Source organism: Eleutherodactylus coqui, chromosome 4 (assembly GCF_035609145.1).
Source record: "Eleutherodactylus coqui strain aEleCoq1 chromosome 4, aEleCoq1.hap1, whole genome shotgun sequence".
NCBI lineage: Eukaryota > Metazoa > Chordata > Amphibia > Anura > Eleutherodactylidae > Eleutherodactylus > Eleutherodactylus coqui.
In genome coordinates, this window is record NC_089840.1 from 73,827,314 (window position 1) to 73,846,760 (window position 19,447).

Here is a 19,447-nt window from a genome sequence, read left to right on the forward strand (position 1 = left end):
AGTGTTAGAGACAGCGGACAGACAGTCGGTGGCATTTTAAAGCAATGGTGCTGTGATGTCACGGGAGGAGGTGTATAACTGGGTGTCGTCAGTATAGAGATGTTACTGAAAGCTACATTTCCTGATGGTTTGTCCAATAGGGGCTGTGTAGATGAAAAAGAGGAGGGGGCCGAGGATCGAGCCCTGGGGGACCCCAACAGCAAGGGGAAGAGGAGGGGCGGTAGAGCCAGCAAAAGAGACACTGAAGGAGCGATCAGATAGGTTGGAGGAGAACCAGGAAAGCGCAGTGTCTTTTAGGCCGATGGAGCGAAGTATATTAAAGAGGAGTTCATGGTCAAGCGTGTCAAACGCTGTAGAAAGATCGAGAAGGATCAGTAGGGAGTAGTCGCCCATTGATTTAGCCATCAGGAGATCAATTGATACTTTTGTAAGGGCAGTTAAGCGTAGAGGGCGGAAGCTGGACTGGAGGGGGTCAAGAAGAGAGTTTTCCGAAAAATAGCTTATAAGGCGGGAGTAAAACAGGTGTTTTAATAGTTTGGAGATGAAGGGGGAATTTGAGATGGGTCGTAGTTGTTAAATATATATTGGAAAATTGTATGACTTTCTATTATGTAATTAAACAAAGAAAATCTGTAAAAGGCAGTAGAGAGCAGACAACACTCAATCTCCTGGCATCAGCACTCACATCCAAAGCGCCATTATGCTTCAGACCTTAATTGGCTGCAACGGTCACCTGTCTTTTCGATGACAGCAGCAACAAACACTAAGACCACAGCAGGGCTACAGCATTGGATCACATTAGTGGGCAACAGGTTAACACTGCTCTTATAATTTTAGCACAGCTGACTCTAAAGGGGGCATGTACAACCCCTTTAACAATTTACTTTCCTATTTCAGGAACGTCAAAGGAAGTATCTCAGCTTAAGTCCATGGGATAAAGCAACCTTGGGCATGGTGAGTACCTGCACATGTGTGTGTTAAAACCATATCACCCTGTGCTAGGTGTTTTAATCATTCCAGAGTGTATTGAAATTATAAAGGAAACCTACAAAAAGAAATGTATAATCAGCATTTTAACTTGAATTAGAAGTTAATTAACCAATTCCTAAAGGCGTTGTTTCCTCAATGGAAGACCTCCTCTATAAAGGTTTTGATCATGTGCCTGCATTCATCCAGGCTCTACAAGTTAAGTTCTTCAAGTCTCTCATGATAATGTTGGCGTTTGTGTAGTGGAAAATGTTTCCTTTTCTTCCAAGTGATTTATTTGCGCTTTAAAAAGTTTACTTTATTTGTGTACCTGTTACTTTAAGGATTTGTAGTTGCAGTGGGTGGTTAAGTTGGGAGGCAGGACGACTTCCTGGTGTCAGAGTAAGGCACATCCTGAGTGATCTCAGATGCTGATTAGCTGGTCTACAACTCCAGGGCAGGCCTCAGTGGCAACCTCAGAGATGCCACTGCCTGAACCAGGTTTTCTCATTGATACTGTGATAAAGGTGCATTGACTGGGACTTAAGCCCCATTTACACGCAAAGATTATCACCAAAAATTTGCTCAAATGATGTCTTTTGAGCGATAAACGTTGCGTGTAAATGCTACCATTGTTTGCTTTTCTGCCGAACGATGATTTTTAGTTGAGCTTAAAATCCATTGTGTGTTGTCATATGTTACTGTTTACGAGATGACAAATTACAAGCAAAACGCATCTCTGTTTGAATAGGAATTTATTGCAATAAGATTCATGGGGCCATGAGTGCTCTGTCCATGCTTAATATCATGTACGTGTCAATATAACTTTTGCCATAATGTTAAAATCCAATAAAATTTATTGAACAAAAAAAAATCCATTGTGTGGCCAGAGAGCTGATAGCAGGGACTGCATGCTGTGTTTCTCCATAGGAGTGCTAATAACATTGTATTCAGCGGCAGAACAAAGGGGTTGTATGCAAATAAGAGACCACCTGCTGTTATCTGCATACAGCGAAGGGAGGCTCATTTACATGCAAATGAAGCTAATAAGCTACTAATGAGCATTAGTGCCCATTAGCAGATTATGCAAAATGATCGCTCAAACTGCTGTTCTCACTATCTTTTGAACAAATTTTGAGCGGACATCTCTGCATGTTAATGTGGCTTTAGTCGTGGATACTCCATGCATCTTCTACTTCATCCAGAACCGCCCACCAGAGCTCATGTCATACTGAGATGTTGCTGGATCAAGCTATAACTACTTAGGTGCATTCAGAGTGTGTTTGGAGGCATCAACATGTGACACAGCAGTGGCTTTTAGTTGGCCGCTCGGAGACCCTGAACGATGAGCCATGACTGAATGTTCGCACAGGCCTGGTACACCGTGCTGCAGTTTGGCTAGTAATACAATACAGAGCCCACAACATGGATGGCTTCCATGGGAATCACTTATCAGCCTCAACGCTCCAGGAGCCTCCTGATGACCAATGCAATCATCTTCGAAACCTCCCTATGGTCCCAGTTTGAGTCCTGGGAGCCCCTACCGTTTACTCCGGCCTTTCTACTCTTAAGACTTCCCACTATTTTTGTATTCTGTCTTTGGTTTTCCACATTGACAACAATTCAGGACTTCAGGAAGCAGCGTGCTGTGGAGCTGTGGAGATGCCAGGCCGAAATCCTTTGCTATGATTGAAAGAAATGAGATAATAAAGTATTATTGATTGATTGTTGGGGAAAAAAAAGCTCCCATAAAGAGGCAATCATACGTTTATAAAGGTCCACCACAATTTATCATTTGAGGAAGGCACGGGGATTCTAAACCCAAGTGCTAATGGCTGGATTTTAAAAGTCTGTAATGGCTACTTGACAAGATATAATAGCAAATTACATTACATTATTTATTATAATTAATAGAACCTAGGCTGGTGCAAGCGTAGGGTCATCCCCTAGTACCACTGTATATCCAGAGGTAGGAGATAATGAAGCCGCATGCATGCCAATTAAACTACATACTTGTAATGTATTTTATATGCATTTTGTTTTTAATGCCTTCTATAGGGCCGACTCATTCTGTCAAATAAGATGGCTCGCACAATAGCTTTTTTCTATACTCTGCTCCTACATTGTCTGGTATTCCTGGTGAGTAACACAATGCTTTATCACATTGCTGGTGCATTACAAAAAATTAGCCGTTAACAATAATAGCAATTATTGAACTGCTTTGTAGCAGATCCCCTGGCTTTATTCAAAGGCAATGCCTTCCAGATAATTCTAAAGCCTAGATTTCGCATTCTGCTGTAACAATTCTTGTCTTAACACCTGGGAAGATATTCACCAGTAAGTTGACTGTTTGTTTTTTTTTGCTTAAGGCCCTTTTGCACAGCCTGATGATTATTTCTTTGACCAATCATAGGGCCATGCAAATATGCCCCTAAATAGCAAGCATAAAAGTACTCGCTGGTCAGCAGCACATCTCCCTGTGTAAATGTGGAGATGTGCTGCCAACAGATACATTCTGTATGGGGATGAAGGATTGTAGTGACCATCATGTATTTCCATACTACCGATCATCTGCCTATTTAATCATTATTAATGAGGGATGACCGACATGCTCATTGTCGGTCAACACTTGTTAACCTGGTCAGATTATCCGCCTGTGTAAAATCATACTTCTACAACCTATTCTTGAATAGTCTATTAAGACAAGGTGAGTAAAAGGGAAGATGTCCTCAGTGAGTAACCTATTCTATAAATCATGTTTTTATGTTAAATATTCTTTAAACTTTTATTTTAGCCAATCACAGCCACTCATCAAGCACTGGCTGTGATTGGCTAATTGTCAGCAAATCACATCAGCGCTTCCAGGAGGCTGGGATTTTTCAATCCCTGGCCAGAAGATGAAGAAGGGAAAAAGTGCAGGGACCCAGGGAGAAGCTGTGGTGGTGTCCCAGACAGCCCAGGAGAGGCGATTTATACTTTTTTTTTTCATTTCTTCAGTTACAGCTTATTTTCAGGGTAGAGCTTATATTTCAAGCTCCCCCCCTAAAAAAAAAATCCTTGCATGATATGCTACAATGTTGCGCAAGTTTCTAGTGTCACATGTGACTTTGTAGCGCTACAAAATCGCGGTATTGCTGCGAGAAGACGTAGCAATATTGCACAGACCAGCTGCGAGAAAATCGCAGCGATGCTGTGTCGCCTGTGTAAAGGAGGCCTAAGGCTGCATCCGCACGGGCGACAACAATATCGCTGCTACAAAATAATTGCGACATCGCTGCTATGTGCACACGATTTTGTAGCGTCAGTGATGCTTTTTTCTTGTGAAAAATGTAGCATTGCTTCACTGGTACATACAATTTTCTCGTGTTTGCGTGTTTTTGTAGCAAGAAAGTTAATAGGATTTACTAATGTTAAAATTGCTTTGCATAGCATGAAAGTCACAAGTTTGTGCTCTGTGATGCGATAAACAAGGGGGCTTCATAGGGAAACACGGGCTACAAAACATAGCAAATCTCAGCTGTTTAGAGCATGCCAGGACTTTGTAGTCTCGTAATGTAGCAGACTACAAAACATTGTTCATGTGGATGAACCCATAGGAAAGCATGGGCTCTATATACATGCGATTTGTAGCATCGCTACACAATCTCACTACAAAGTCGCCCGTGCGAATACAGCCTAATTCTTTTACTGGCCTGCCAAAAATTTTTTTCTTTTCTTCTCGTTACCCACAGGGCTATATTTTAATACCTCTTTTTCCCTAAAATTCTCTTCTTAATTTATAGTTCTTTATTTTTAAAATTATTATATATATATTAAAATAAAGCAAAGGAATGGGCTTTCATTTTGTTTCGGACATTTTGATACATAATATCTTGGATTACTTATTTTTATACCTCTTTTATTTAATTTATAAATCCCACTTGATGTCATATAAGACCTCTGGGGGACATTCACACAGTAAATTTTTCTTCATTTCCCACTTTTCCACTGTAACTGGAGCATCCATAGGAGCCCCAGTTACTGGGGAAAACATTCCCCAAGTGTGATAGTAGTCACTGTAAGAGCTGGTCAGGGGTCTGTTAAGACCCTGCAGCTTTGACGTGCCAGGGGTTGGTGATGATCACGTGATTGCCAGGTCCCATGGAAGAAACAACAGTGCCACTTCCTGCATTCTCTACACAGAGCTAATTGAGCGCTATGTAGTCTATAAGGCCTTAGTCAGACGGGCGTTTTTAGCCGCGATTTGCGCATGCGTCCGGCGATTTTATAAAACCATTGCTTTGCAATGGTATCGGACACATGAGCGCTTTTTATGCGCTCGTCCGATAAATTATAGAACAAAAAATCGCAGATCGCACCTATCTGCGATCTGCGATTCCTGTTCTCTTTTGTATATGCGCTCAATGGGGCCGGCGGCAGCAGCGCCGACCCCATTGAGAACATATAGAAGACAAATCATTCTTCTCTGCCACAGCTGTAACAGCTGTGGCAGAGAAGAACGATGTTTGCCCATTGAATTCAATGGAGCGGCAATACAGCCGCTCCATTGAAAGCAATGGGCTGCCGGCCTGCGCGGGGTGAATTGTCGGGAAGGGGTTAAATATATAAGCCCTTCCCTGCAATTCATCCTAAAATGTATTAAAATAAAAAAAAATTGTATACTCACCTTTCCGCTGCAGCCGGAGTCCAGCCGCGGAATACTCAGCCAATCAGAGCCAGCACTCGATGAATCAATCACAACCAATGAGTGCTGGCTCTTATTGGCTGAGCACCACAGCACTCAGCCAATCAGAGGCAACACTTCATGGAGGCGGGGATTTTCCAATCCCCGGCCAGAAGAGATGCTATGGACTAGTGCCAGGGATCGGGGAGAAGATGCAGTGGAGCTGACAGTGCTTCTTCGGTAATGTACTCTTTTTTTCTGCAGTGAAGGCTTTTTTTCAGGATAAGGCTTATATTTCAAGCCCCCACCCCCCAAAAAATCCACGCAAGTGGACTTTGTAGCGCCACAAAATCGCAGTATTGCCGCTAAAAAACGCAGCGATGTTGCACGGACCACTGATGCGATATCGCTGCCACTTTTTCGCATTTGTGTCACCCGTGTGAAGGAGGCCTTAATCCCACACCGTATATGTACTATTGGCCGGGATTAAAGCCCAGAACCACGCATTGTATATTTATGGCACTTGATCCTTAATTGGGTTAAATTATTAGAGCTGTATTGTTCCTGTGAATACAAATATTCACTATCTATTCATTTATTAGGTTCTGTACAAAACAGCTTGGAGTGAAAGTGTGGGAAGAGATTGTGCTGCCTACTGCGCAAAGAAGTAAGTGAATGTTAAAATCCTTGAAGTGTTAATTGGGAATATCTGTAACAGAATGATTGGATTTACACTTTTAAATCTCTGCTATAAATTAATGGAAAATTGTAGTTATACATTTTAGTTTGTATGACCTGTTTCTATTCTCTGCTGCACTCTATTCACAATATTGCACAATATATGTAAGCTGAAATGGTTACCTTGGTAGTCTGTGATGTCTTGAAATGTGACCCAGATATATTGTAACATAAGGGATTTGCATTTCTGTATCTACTTCAACCCTTTCCAATCCAATATTCCTAAAAGGCTTTCTCTTTTTGCTGTCATACAACGGTGCCATCTGCTGGCTAAAGCCAGTGTGTGTGCGCCAGAGAGGCTCCGAGAGCAGAGTGGCAGGCAATAGACGGTAAGAATACCCTGTCGGACGTCTTCTGGCATTGGAGCTGTACAAGCTTCAATCAGAATGTAGGAAGATGGCAAACAGTGGATTGGAAAGGGTTAATACAACGCACATTATCAGAAATGTATCCAGTAATTTACCAAGACTTTACACCACTTTTTTGGTGTAGAAAATGCAATACAAGTGATCAAAAAAGTCATATGTACCCCAAAATGGTACCAATACAAATTACAGCTTGTCATGTAAAAAACAAGCCCTCATTCAGCTCTGCCCATGGAAAAAAATCTGAGATGTGAGAAGCTGCCTTGGTATCCGGAATTTTTAAGGGGGTTGTCCGGTTACTGTGTGAAAATAATAAACATAGAGATACTTATCCGGGGTTTTTTGTGACAGATGATGCCACAGGAAATCACATGACCGCTTCAGCCAATCAGAGGCTGCACAGTGTCACATTCTTGAATTTCTGGCATCATTGCGCTCAGGTTGTCCAGCCCTTTTCAAAAAGGTGTCAAAATAATAAACAGAAGTATACTTATTCCTCCGTGGCCACTGGGATCCAGCGCTGCAGCCCGCTGCAGTCCTGGTGATTCCTGTGATAGATGATGTCACAGAAAATCAGGTGACCACTACAGCCTCTAATTGGCACTGCCCATTCTCCCTGGCATCAGTGTTCACATCCTGAGCGTTATGATGCCAGGAGTTAAGAACGTGACACTGCAGTCCTATTTTAAAGGGGTTGTCTAGTAACGGGACAACACCTTTAGTTTGGCATATGCCTCTTTGTATAGCATAAGGGCCTACTTGTCTATATTACATGACCATATTACTAAACGGTTTTGCAAAATAGAAATGCATATGGGAGCTTCCTGTGATTACAGTGTTGTTCTAATTACATCGAAAAATAGCTTGCAGTAATCCTCTACTTGATCTTTCACTTCTAGATACGCCGACCACTTGCACAAATTCCATGAGAACGGAGAGAACGGAGCCATGTGGCAGGAGTAGAGAATCTTCAATGCGGGGGCGTCTTAATCCCCGTAGGACCAAATGACCGGATGTATTTTTACAGGCTGCTTTCCCTGATCCATGCATTATGCACAGCTGCTTGACCTAGACTAGCTTTACAATAGTGCAGACATAGGAGCTGAGAAAATGGACTACTTATACATATTTAACAAGAAGACTATCCATTTACCCTTGGTACTAAGTCAATAGTAGAATTTTGCTAGTAGGCAATTCTCATGAATGGCTGACTCTATAATAGTCTGTACAATCCAAGAGTATGTATAATTAACCAAAATACCATTTTCTAGATTAATATATAAAAGGGGTCATTCAGTGCCTTTTAATAGCATTTATTCATTGGGTAATGAAAAGATATACAACTTCCTGATATCATTTGGGTTTTAATGCCATAGTTTCAAGATGCCTGCTTGCTGACAGTGACTGGAAGCATTAATTGCACACATTAAAAAAATAAAAACACCACCTGACCAGCTGCTGCATACACATCTGGGTCTTCTTGGGGTCCGTTTTAGACCTGCTGATCTTTCATTTGTATGAGCGAACAATGTCAGAGTTCGCTCATGCAAACTGTTTATACAGGTAGATACATCGTTGGCTCATTCAAAGAGAAATCGTTCAGTTGTTCACATTCATAAAGTGAATGAGAACAACTGAATAATCGGTATTTAACCCCTCACTGCATAAACTTTCAAAAACATGCAAAGAATTCTATTCTATATAATCTGAAACTGACGAACTATGCCATCCAGCAGCTCCACTGAGAAATTACATAGTAATGCCAATGGAGTGTCTCATATCTGTTACATCATGCAGTAGAGAGGCAGAACCATTCCCTTAAGTAATATATGAATTGTATCATATATGATACAACATGCAGTGAAAGGTTAAACCGAACCATTAGCGAATGAGCCAACAATACTTTTTATGCCTGCATAAAATGAACAATGAATAAAAAAAAGCGAACGTTTTATCGTTCCTCTTTCGATCGCTACCTGTGTTTACACTAAACGATTATCGTACATTTTCGCTCGTTTGAACGATTTTTTGAACAATAATCGTTCCGTGTAAAAGGCCCTTTACAGTGTATCAATGTAGGCAATTCTCTATGAACACTTATACACTTCAAGATGACTTCTCATATCTATATTGATAGGTTTTAAGTTAACAAACCCAATTAGGAGCAGATATCTTGAAAATGGTGATAAAGATGAGCACAGCAGAAAATATATATTAGAAAGTAGTAAAAATGCCCAATATACAAAGACTAAGCTATAAAACCTCTTAGTAATGCTGTCCCTGTGTCTGCCATAACTAAATTTATTGCATAAACAGACCTGGGATTTGTAAGCCTGAAGCCATATTTACTATCTCCCATAACCATCCGCTGCGGTTTATTATATTCTTTTAGACACTGTTTACTGGTGTGAACACATTGATGGGTTCATGTTTGATTGGGGGGAGGGGGCTTTATGCAGACATTAATCCATAGCGTGATTGGTTGGTAAAGGTTTATCAATAGCTGACTGCTTTTCTAATAGAGAGATAATCAATAAATAGTCAGATATATAATTTTCTTCCTTGCATGTTTGGAACAGTTTTTTAATTAAAATGCAAATGACTTTCTTCTATAAATGCAAATTAGTTATCTTACTTTCTCATGAATCACAATGTCCCATTTAAATGAACTATATATATCATCTACACCTAACCATTGCTTCACAGGTAGATTACTTTACAGTAGAGACATCCTGAGTACATTGAAGTGAAGCAGCAAACGTACTGCAGTGCTCATATGAATATTTGACATGTACTGTTGGGGTTAGCGATGATTAAAATGAATATGTATGACATGTAGTTGATTATAGGTTCCTTTTGGGTTTCTTTAAATGTGATTATTTTCTATTTTGGTAATACCTGACTCAATATTTAGTGACATTGCTATATAGGACATTGAAATACTGCACTGAGATTGATAAGGATGATTCGGCCATTTTCAACTCGCTAAGTGCACGTCTACATTAGGAATCAATAATGGGATTTCTCATTTGCTAAAATGAGACACAGTTACAGATTAATTATTATGTTGTAGGGATTTAGAAGGTTAAGATTAAGGAAAGATGAACAGATGATTGGAATGTAATTACCTCTTTCTGTCATTTTTTCAGGGGTTTTTTTGCAATTATAATAAAGTTTGGGTATGGAAGAAGCTGTTGTCTTGTCCTATTTGTATTCACAGGTCGGAATGTAACATGAGTTGTATTGTTGTTTTGTGTTAACTGTGATGATTTTCTTCTATGCTTGAAGGTTGCCTTGAAGGAGTTGTGGCAAGATTACAAGTTATCTCTTATTCACAGGATAGGAAATAACTTGCTGATTAGTGGGTCTCACCGCTAAGACTTCTACAAATCTCAACATGGGGGTCCTGTGTCCCCCTCTGCCTGTCACTGTAGGGTCATTTCTACCCTTGTAGTGATGTCACAATTAATAGAGCACTGTCTGAGCTTGCATGATCAGCACTCTACTCATTGACTACTGCCACCAACTGTCCACTGTCTCTAATACTATGTCCTCTCTCTATCAAAAACTGACTCTCTCAAAAACTGACTTACTGGTATTTCTGCCCTCTGCTAACCGATCTCATCCTGGCATCTTCATCTCAGTGTGTGGCACAACCATAACTCCAAGACAGAACACCTGCTGTTTTGGATTATTTTCAACTCTGATCTCCTCTTGACCACCTACATCCAATCTGTGGCCCGAACATGTCACCTACATCTCAAGTACATCGCAAGACTCTGCCTTTTCTCACCGTGGACACACTAAAGATGCTCACTGTTGCCCTCATCTACTCTCAGCTTGATTATTGCAACTCGCTGCTGATCAGCTTCCCCTGCTCCAGACTCTACCCTCTCCAATCCATCCTGAATGCAGCAGCCAGACTCATCTTCCTATCCAGCTGCTACTCGGACGCCTCTGCCCTGTGCCAGTCACTGCACTGGCTGCCCGTCAAATACAGAATTCAATTTAAACTCACCACCCTCATCCACAAAGCTCTCCACAGCACCAGGCTGGGTGGTGGATTGAGATGCTTCCCTCATCTCAATCCACCACCCAGCCCGTGCCCTGTGCTCTGTTAAAAAAAAAAAAAAATCAGATTAAGCGCCCCTTTAACTTGAACTTCTCATTCCCGCCTTCAAGACTTCTCCAGAGGAGCACCAGTCCTCTGGAACGCACTACCCAAAACTGTCCAGGCAATCACTGACACACAAAACTTCAAATGTGCTCTAAAAACATACCTTTTCAGGGAGGAATCCCCTAAACCAAACCCCTCTGTACTCTGCCTGATAATATGCTCCCTGTCCTACTGATTGCAATCCCTGCTAGCCGTAATCAACTGCCCCCCTGCAGTCATACCGACTCAGCCACTATACAGCTCAATTCGACCATTGTCTATGTGTATCGCATCCTACACTCTCCACCTCGGCATACCGTGCACATCTCCAGCCCCTTTACCTTCTGTATCACCCCACTATTTGTAGTATGTAAGCTTATTGGAGCAGGACCCTCACCCCTAATGTCTCTAGCAATTGATTGCCAAAAAGGCAATGACAATTCTGGGATGTATTAAGAGAAGCATAGAGTCTAGATCATGTGAGGTCATTATCCCCCTCTACTCTTCCTCAGTCAGACCTCATCTAGAATATTGTGTCCAGTTTTGGGCACCCCACTTCAAAAAAGACATAGACAAACTGGAGCAAGTTCAGAGAAGAGTTACCAAGATGATGAGCGGTCTGCAAATCGTGTTCCATGAGGAACGGTTAAAGGATCAGAGAATGTTTAGCTTGCAAAAAAGAGGAGATTTAATATCTGTCTACAAATATCTGAAGGGCTGTCACAGTGCAGAGGGATCAGCCCTATTGTCATCTGCACAAGGAAAGACTAGAAGCAATGGGATGAAACTGAAAGGGAGGAAACACAAATTAGATCTTAGCAAAAACTTTCTGACAGTGAGGGTGATCAATGGGTGGAACAGGTTACCACGGGAGGTGGTGAGTTCTCCTTCAATGGAAGTGTTCAAACAAAGGCTGGACAATATCTGTCTGGGATGATTTAGTAAATCCTACCCTGAGCAGGGGGTTGGATCCGATGACCCTGGAGGTCCTTCCAACTTTACCATTCTATGATTACTAGATGTAACTGTGGTTTTGTATCTGTTCTCCCCTGTTTTGTAAGCACTGTGCAATACGTTGGCGCTATATAAATAAAAATTATTATTATTATTTCAGTGGAGCTGATAGAAATACACAAACGCTTGCTGCTCAGGTATCTCTGCAGTCCCAATGAAAGTGAGTGGAGTGTCAGTGCGCTTGCATGACCAGCGCTGCATTCAGTCTCCTCCTTACTGCAGGGGATGCAGTAACCCCACAGTGCGAAGGATGTAGGACTCCTGACCCCATTCTCGAGATCGGAAGGGGTCTTCTTAGCAGTGAGACCCCCACCGATCAGCAAGTTATACCCTATCCTGTGAATAGGGAATAATTTGTTATCTTGGTACAACCCCTTTAATGTCTTGTGTTTTTGTAACAGTAATCACAATATTAAAGGGTTTTACAGATTAGGAAAACCTTGCTGCTTGTTGTAACAGTGGTACAGTTGTTGATAGGTCGTATCTTATGTTGCAATACTGTGTACAACCTGTAGACAGATGTTACACTGTAACGCCCCAATGAACTTACTGTATGTATGTCCGGAGGCCTAGTCCTTGTCACGGTGACACCACACTCTAATTGGACACTCCAGATGATATGGCGCAGAAATAATGGAGACGAGTCCAGTTTAGTTTGGCAATCTGAGAGTGAGCAGATTTACTAACTTTGGTATTTGCAATAACAGGTTAACTTCACAATTCTCTGTAGACATATTTACACCAGGTATACAAAGATACGGTACTAAGAGGGCAAGATACAACAGTATTGACCTGATGATACTCTGACTTCAACGCTCTCTCTCTTATTTTCCTGAAGATTGATTTACTAGACAATTTTTCCCACTAGTGAATTTAGATGAAACAATTTAGTTAGATTTGACTGTAGGATATTATGAAGCAGAGGGACAAGTGGCTGTATTACTAATCCTGGCTTTGACTTCATCGGGTAGCTATTAAGATGGACGTCAGAAAGGATCTTCTTTTTCCTCTGCTGCTGGATGCCAAGGGAGTGGGTTGGTCACCTCACTCTAGCTTTGGTAACGATAACTTGCTGAACTACTCTTCCTCTCCGACCACAGAACTGCAACCCCTCATTACTCACTCCTGGCTGAGTCTGCCTAACTGCTCTGCGTCACTTCCTTTTATAACCTCTCTCATTTCCCGCTCTCTTTCATAGGGACTTGTATCTTTGCTTCCGACACTTGGGACACCAGTGAAATAAAACCTGACTGTCAGCCAATAATAGACCAGCTGACATCAGTGTTGAGCTCAAGGCTTAAGAGAAGAAGAGGAGACACAGGGTCTCTTCCACAGTCGGCACCTTCTGTATCCATAGCCGGCATACAGACAGGTGAGACAGGACAAGTGTGCGTGATTGTTCTGTTGGACCTGCTGGGCCACTACAATACTATTTCTGAAAGAAAGCAAACACATTTTTCTAACACTATCCCGTACAATCCCTTTAACAATGAAAACCAGCCATCAGTCAGATGAAAAATATTTACTCAGTGAATATGCTGAATAAGGCCCCTTTTAAGGCCCATTTAGACACAACGATTATCACTCCGAATTCGCTCTAAAGCTTTTAAGCGATAATCGTTGTGTCTAAATGCGCTGTCATCGTGCACTTTTTGTGCACTATTCGCTCATCGCTAACTTTTAGCAAGCTAAAAATCAGCGATGAGCCTTATTAGCACTGTGCGCTGAGTTTTCAGTGGGATGCCGCTGATAGTATTGTTTCAGCTGGTATCCTGCTGACAGCTCCAAGAACAATGCAGCTGTATGCAGAAGACAGCGCTCCTGCTGTCTTCTGCATACAACGGGAGTCTTCATTTACACAAAAATAAGCTCTTAAGTAGCTAATTAGCTAATTAAGAGTTTATGCAAAGTGGTCACTCAAAACTGTCACTCAAACTGCCGTCTGAGCAATTTTTGAGCGCTCATCTTTCCGTGTAAATGGGCCTTTACACTGAACGATTCATTCAAATAATCACTGAATCATGCAAAAATCAACATTAATGGTTCAGTGTAAACAATGCCATCGATTGAACAATAAACGATAATTCATTCACTTATCGGTTGTTGTTCATTTTATGCAGACACAAAAATCTTCATTCGTCATTGTGTGTAAAAGGCGATTGTTCGGTCATTTGGAAAAACCATTTCCATGGCCTTTTCAGACTCCCCTGACAGACCAATGATGGACTGAACAAAAAAATTGTCAAAAAATGTAAACAATTATCCGCACGTGTAAACACACATCATTTGAACGCAAACAATTTGTTCACTCGTTTCAATGATTAACTCCTTAAGGATGCGACCCCTTTTTTCCATTTTCGTTTTTAGCTCCACCCTTTTGAAAAGTCAGAACTCTTTTATTTATGCATCGACATAGCTGTCTGACGGCTTGATTTTTGTGGGACGAGTTGTATTTTTCAATGGTACTATATAATGTACCAAATAATATACTTAAAAATGTAAAAAAAATTTAAGTGGAGCGAAAATGAAAAAAATAGCATGACCTTTGGGGGTTTTGTTTCACCGGTGTCCACACAGAACAAAGTTATGATGTCATTTTTGTTGCAATGGGTTAGCACATTTAGTAAGATACCAAATTAACCTTTTTTCTTTGCTGTACTGTTTTTATTTTTTTTCCAGAGAGATTTAATTTTTTTTTAATGATCTGCTGCTGCCATCTTTTGACAGCTATAGTTTTCTTTTTCTGTCAATATAGTTGTGCTAGGGCTCATTTTGCTGCAGGACGTCCTGTAGTTTCTATTGGTGCCATTTCGGAGTACATTCAGCTTTTTGATCGCTTTTTATTACATTTTTTTTGGAGATGGGGTGACCATAAATGAGTAATTGTGGCTTTTTTTTTTTGTTTTTTATTTTTTTTTGACAATACGGACACAGCAATTTAAAATATTTTTGGGGGTTGTATTATTTAGATTCTTTTATCATAAATATAGCAAAAGGGCTTTTTTAAACTTTCATTACCTTTGATTTTTTTAAAATAAAATTGGTAAAACTTTTTAGGACTATTTTTCCATTTTTTTTTTTGTCCCCTCAGGCGACAAGAACTTGCGATGGTTTAATCACTTCTGCAATATACTGCATTCTGCCAATCTATCAATGATAGGCAATCTGCAATGGCAGCGCTGGGAAATTTCAGAAGGACCCCAGCTGCTAAAGCAACTACACATCACCCTGCCATCTCATCGCGGAGGTAGTGCGGGATCCTTAAACATCGATCGGGCCGTTTAAGTGGGGTTAACAGCTCCAATCAGTGGTGCTGCTGATCAGGGCTGTTGCGGGACAGTGTCAGCTGTAGGAAATAGCTGGCACCCGCATTGTATGGAGCAGATTCAACCCGCGATCCTCCTCCAGACAAACCCTTAACCTCCAGTACGTAAACGTACGTTCTGTAGCGTTAAGGGTTTATTGCTCTATCTAATAGGTGTCTTTACACTCAGATTCCCACGATCCAACAAGAATCTCAACGAATTATCTTCCAGTGTAAATGCATGCACCAACTCAACAGCGAAGGAGACGTTTCTGCATGCAGAAAACTAAATGACATATCAATCCTTGTAAACAAGCAGTCGCTCACTTATGAACCACTGCCTGCTTACTGTGAATCAAGGCGGGTGAACCGGATGCCCGTCCCGCTCCGCCTCTATCCAAAGGATAATGTAATGTATGTCTCGCAGCAATGTTACAGGAGTTCTAACAATACTGCATTTAGATCTGCTCTGCTTGTGAAAAATATAAAAATTTTGCCAGTTTTCTCCTGCAACTGTGTCTACTATGTCAGCACCAATCACCTCATTGATAAGGAGCGCTAAAGGCCCAAAAATAGAAGAGACAGCACTCAAAAATCCTGGCATTTCTGGATGGTTGGCAACGTTGATCCTCCTGATTGTATACTTATGGTCTGTAGCTAATTTAGGTGAATATTGAAAGTAATGAATTAAACTGCCCTCCCCAGCAGGCAGAAATGGTATAGCCTCAGCAAAGCTGTACCTAATGCATCATGGGATAGATATAAAACTGAAAATAAAAAATCTCAGCATCAAGATGGTGTCTGATAAGTATCTGACAATAGGCTGCACTGCCTGGAACTTGCTGGAATATACTGAGAATACCTCCAGAGTATGACAGGCAATAAGGTGAGGGGGACTGGAGCAGGCATGGTAAAGCGTGCTCTTGCTGGAGAGGCCTTTAAACTACTCCTAAAACTAAAAGCTACAGAAATGTCCAAATTATTATTCATGAAATATAAATGTATTTGTACAAAAGCTAAACAATTCTGAAAAAATTAGCAGTAAAAATTTTTTTGGGATTTCTATAGGAAAAAAACATTCCTAAATAGGCAAAAAAACAGTCAATATGTATAAGTAGTTAAGTTCATCAAGCCTATATAGAGGAATTTAAATATATGTAGAAAAAAATGTAAAGCGGGGTAATAATATAAATACAATAGTCCTCATAGCACTTTTAGCCAGGATCCTATTGCTTCAAAGCAAAACTACTAAGTCTAAGATCCTATGTCCATATTGTTGTGCAAGTACAGTAAACTAATTTTCATCAAACTAGCACCAGAGCAAAAGGCACGTATGGAGGGAGGAGTAAATATCAAGAGATAGCAGATACCAGAGGAATACGCAGAAGGTGAAGCAGCAATTCTATACTATAGGTCAATTAGTGTTCTAATAAATATTTAGAACACTAAAGCTGCTTGGAAGGGCAAACGGTACATTAATGGGAAACTGTTACCATGAAATGCTCTCCAATTTATTGGTAGTATGTTAAAGAGCACTAGGAGCTGAACAGATTGATATATACTGCACTGTGCAAAAGTTTTAGGCAGGTGTGGAAAAAAATGCTGCAAAGTAAGAATGCATCAAAAATAGGATTGTTAATAGTTTATTTTTGTCAATTCATATAATGAAAATGGAATGAACAGAAGAGAAATCTAAAACCAATCATCATATAGTGTCACCCCCCTTTGTTTCAAAACAGCATAAATTTTTTCAGGTACACTCGCACAGAGTCAGGGATTTTGTAGGATTCTAGTCAGGTGTCTGATTAACCAATTATACCGAACAGATGATAATGGTCATCATTTTCATATGTAGGTTGAAATCGGCATTAATTGAAACAGAAACAGCTGTAGGAGGCTTAAAAACTGGGTGAGTAACAGCAAAACTGTTACATAGGTGGGTTGTGGAAGACAGTTTAATGTCACAAGTCATACACCATGACAAGACTGAGCACAACAACCAGACACAAGGTAGTTATACTGCATCACCAAGGTCTCTCCAAGGCAAAGATTTCCAAGCAGACAGGGGTTCCAAAATGTGCTGTTCAAGCATACTTTCCTTCTAAATCGCAAGATGTCATGGAATCATAGAATGGTAGAGTTGGAAGGGACCTCCAGGGTCATCGGATCCAACCCCCTGCTCAGTGCAGGATTCACTAAATCATCCCAGACAGATATTTGTCCAGCCTTTGTTTGAACACTTCCATTAAAGGAGAACTCACCACCTCCTGTGGCAACCTATTCCACTCATTGATCACCCTCAGGCTTTATTCCTACGAGCGCATATATGGTGTGTTTTCACCCCAGGGCGTATATACGCTACCCATGTGAAGCATTGGTTTGCAATGCATTCATTCACATGGCCGATTATACAGCGTGTCTATATGCTGGCAGCATGTAAAAAAGGAACCTATAGACTCCTATGGAAGTAGGGAAAAAGAAGGGAGGGGGAGGCATTTTTGCAGCGTCCAACGCTGCGAAAAGCTTACAGGTGCCTCTATATAAGCACTGGAAGGCATCCCGAGGATTTTGGCAGAGCGAGGGTTTTCCGGGGTGCGGCATATTTTTTCACTTAAAATGACATTCGCAGTCGTGTGAATGGATGAAAAAATGCTGGCCGTGATCACGGAAAAATGTCCATCCAGGCGCTTATACGGAGCATGCGTGAAAACGCAGCTGCCATATATATGCTCATGGGAAAGAGCCCTCACTGTCAGAAAGTTTTTTCTAGTATCTAATCTGTGTCTCCTCCTTTTCAGTTTCATCCCATTGCTTCTAGTCTTTCCTTGTGTAAATGAGAATAGGGCTGATCCCTCTGCACTGTGACAGCCCTTCAGATATTTGTAGACCTCTATTAAGTCTCCTCTCAGCCTTCTTTTTTGCAAGCTAAACCTTCCCAGATCCTTTAATCGTTCCTTATAGGACATGATTTGCAGACCGCTCACCATCTCGGTAACTCTTCAACTTGCTCCAGTTTGTCTATGTCTTTTTTTAAAGTGGGGTGCCCAAAACTGGACACAGTATTCCAGATAAGGTCTGACCAAGGAAGAGTAAAGGGGGATAATTACCTCACGTGATCTAGACTCTTGATGCTTCTCTTAATACATCTCAGAATTGTGTTTGCCTTTTTGGCTACTGCATCACATTGTTGACTCATGTTCAGTCTATGATCTATTAGTATACCCAAGTCTTTTTCACATGTGCTGCTGCTTAGCCCAATTCCTCCCATTCTGTATGCGCTTTTTTCATTTTTCTTGCCCAGATGTAGGACTTTGCATTTCTCCTTGTTAAATACCATTCTGTTAGTTGCCGCCCACTGTTTAAGCTTTTCTAGATCTTTTTGAATACTCTCTCCCTCTCTTCCCTAGTGTTAGCTATCCCTCCTAGCTTTGTGTTGTCTGCAAATTTAATCAATTTCCCATCAATTCCCTCTTCCAGATCATTTATAAAAATGTTGAACAACACTGGGCCTATGATAGTAGTATCCAGTAGTGTCATTAGCTCAGCACTGGCAGAAAGCAGTTTCACTCAGGTATATCCATCTACTGTTCGGAGAAGTCTTTCTAGAAGTGATCTTTATAGAAGAACTGCAGCCAAGAAGCCATATCCTTGACATAGAAACAAGGCCAAGCAAGTCAACTATGTATGAAAACATAGGAGCTGAGGTACAGAAAATGAGAAGCTCTAGATGATGAGTCAAAATGTCAAATATTTGGTTGTAACAGAAGGCAATCTGTTCTCAGAGAGCGGTACAATAATGAGTGTCTGCAGTCAACAGTGATACATGGTGGAGGTTCTTTGCAAATTTGGGGCTGAATTTCAGAAAATGGAGTTGGGGATTTGGTCAGGATTAGTGGTCTCCTCAATGCTGTGCAATAAAGCAGATACTTATCCATCATGCAAGACCATCAGGGAGGCGTCTGATTGGCTCCAAATTTATTCCGCAGCAGCATAACTACTCCAAATATACAGCCAATGTCATTAACTTTCTTTAGCATAAGAAACAATGTCCTGGAAGTGATGATATGGCCCCCACAGAGTTCTGATTTCAACGTCAAGTCTGTCTGGGATTACATGAAGAGAGAGAAGGATTTGAGCAAGCCTACATCCACAGAAGATCTGGGGTTAGTTCTCTCACCGTCCTGCTGAGTTCCTTCAAAAACTTTGTGCAAGTGTACCTAGAAGAACTAATGATATTTTGA

General features: G+C 41.0%; 1 protein-coding gene across 1 annotated transcript in view; it reads left to right on the forward strand.

Moving 5' to 3' along the window:
* The window catches only part of CUX1 (cut like homeobox 1), a 378,084-nt gene extending 368,162 nt beyond the window's left edge, over positions 1 to 9,922 (forward strand). The window contains exons 20-23 of the mRNA XM_066599650.1: positions 898 to 954; positions 3,025 to 3,105; positions 6,232 to 6,296; positions 7,632 to 9,922. Coding sequence (XP_066455747.1) covers positions 898 to 954; positions 3,025 to 3,105; positions 6,232 to 6,296; positions 7,632 to 7,695 — 267 coding nt within the window. The 3' untranslated portion in view covers positions 7,696 to 9,922. The remainder of the gene's footprint in view (positions 1 to 897; positions 955 to 3,024; positions 3,106 to 6,231; positions 6,297 to 7,631) is intronic.
* The last annotated feature ends 9,525 nt before the right edge of the window (positions 9,923 to 19,447 follow it).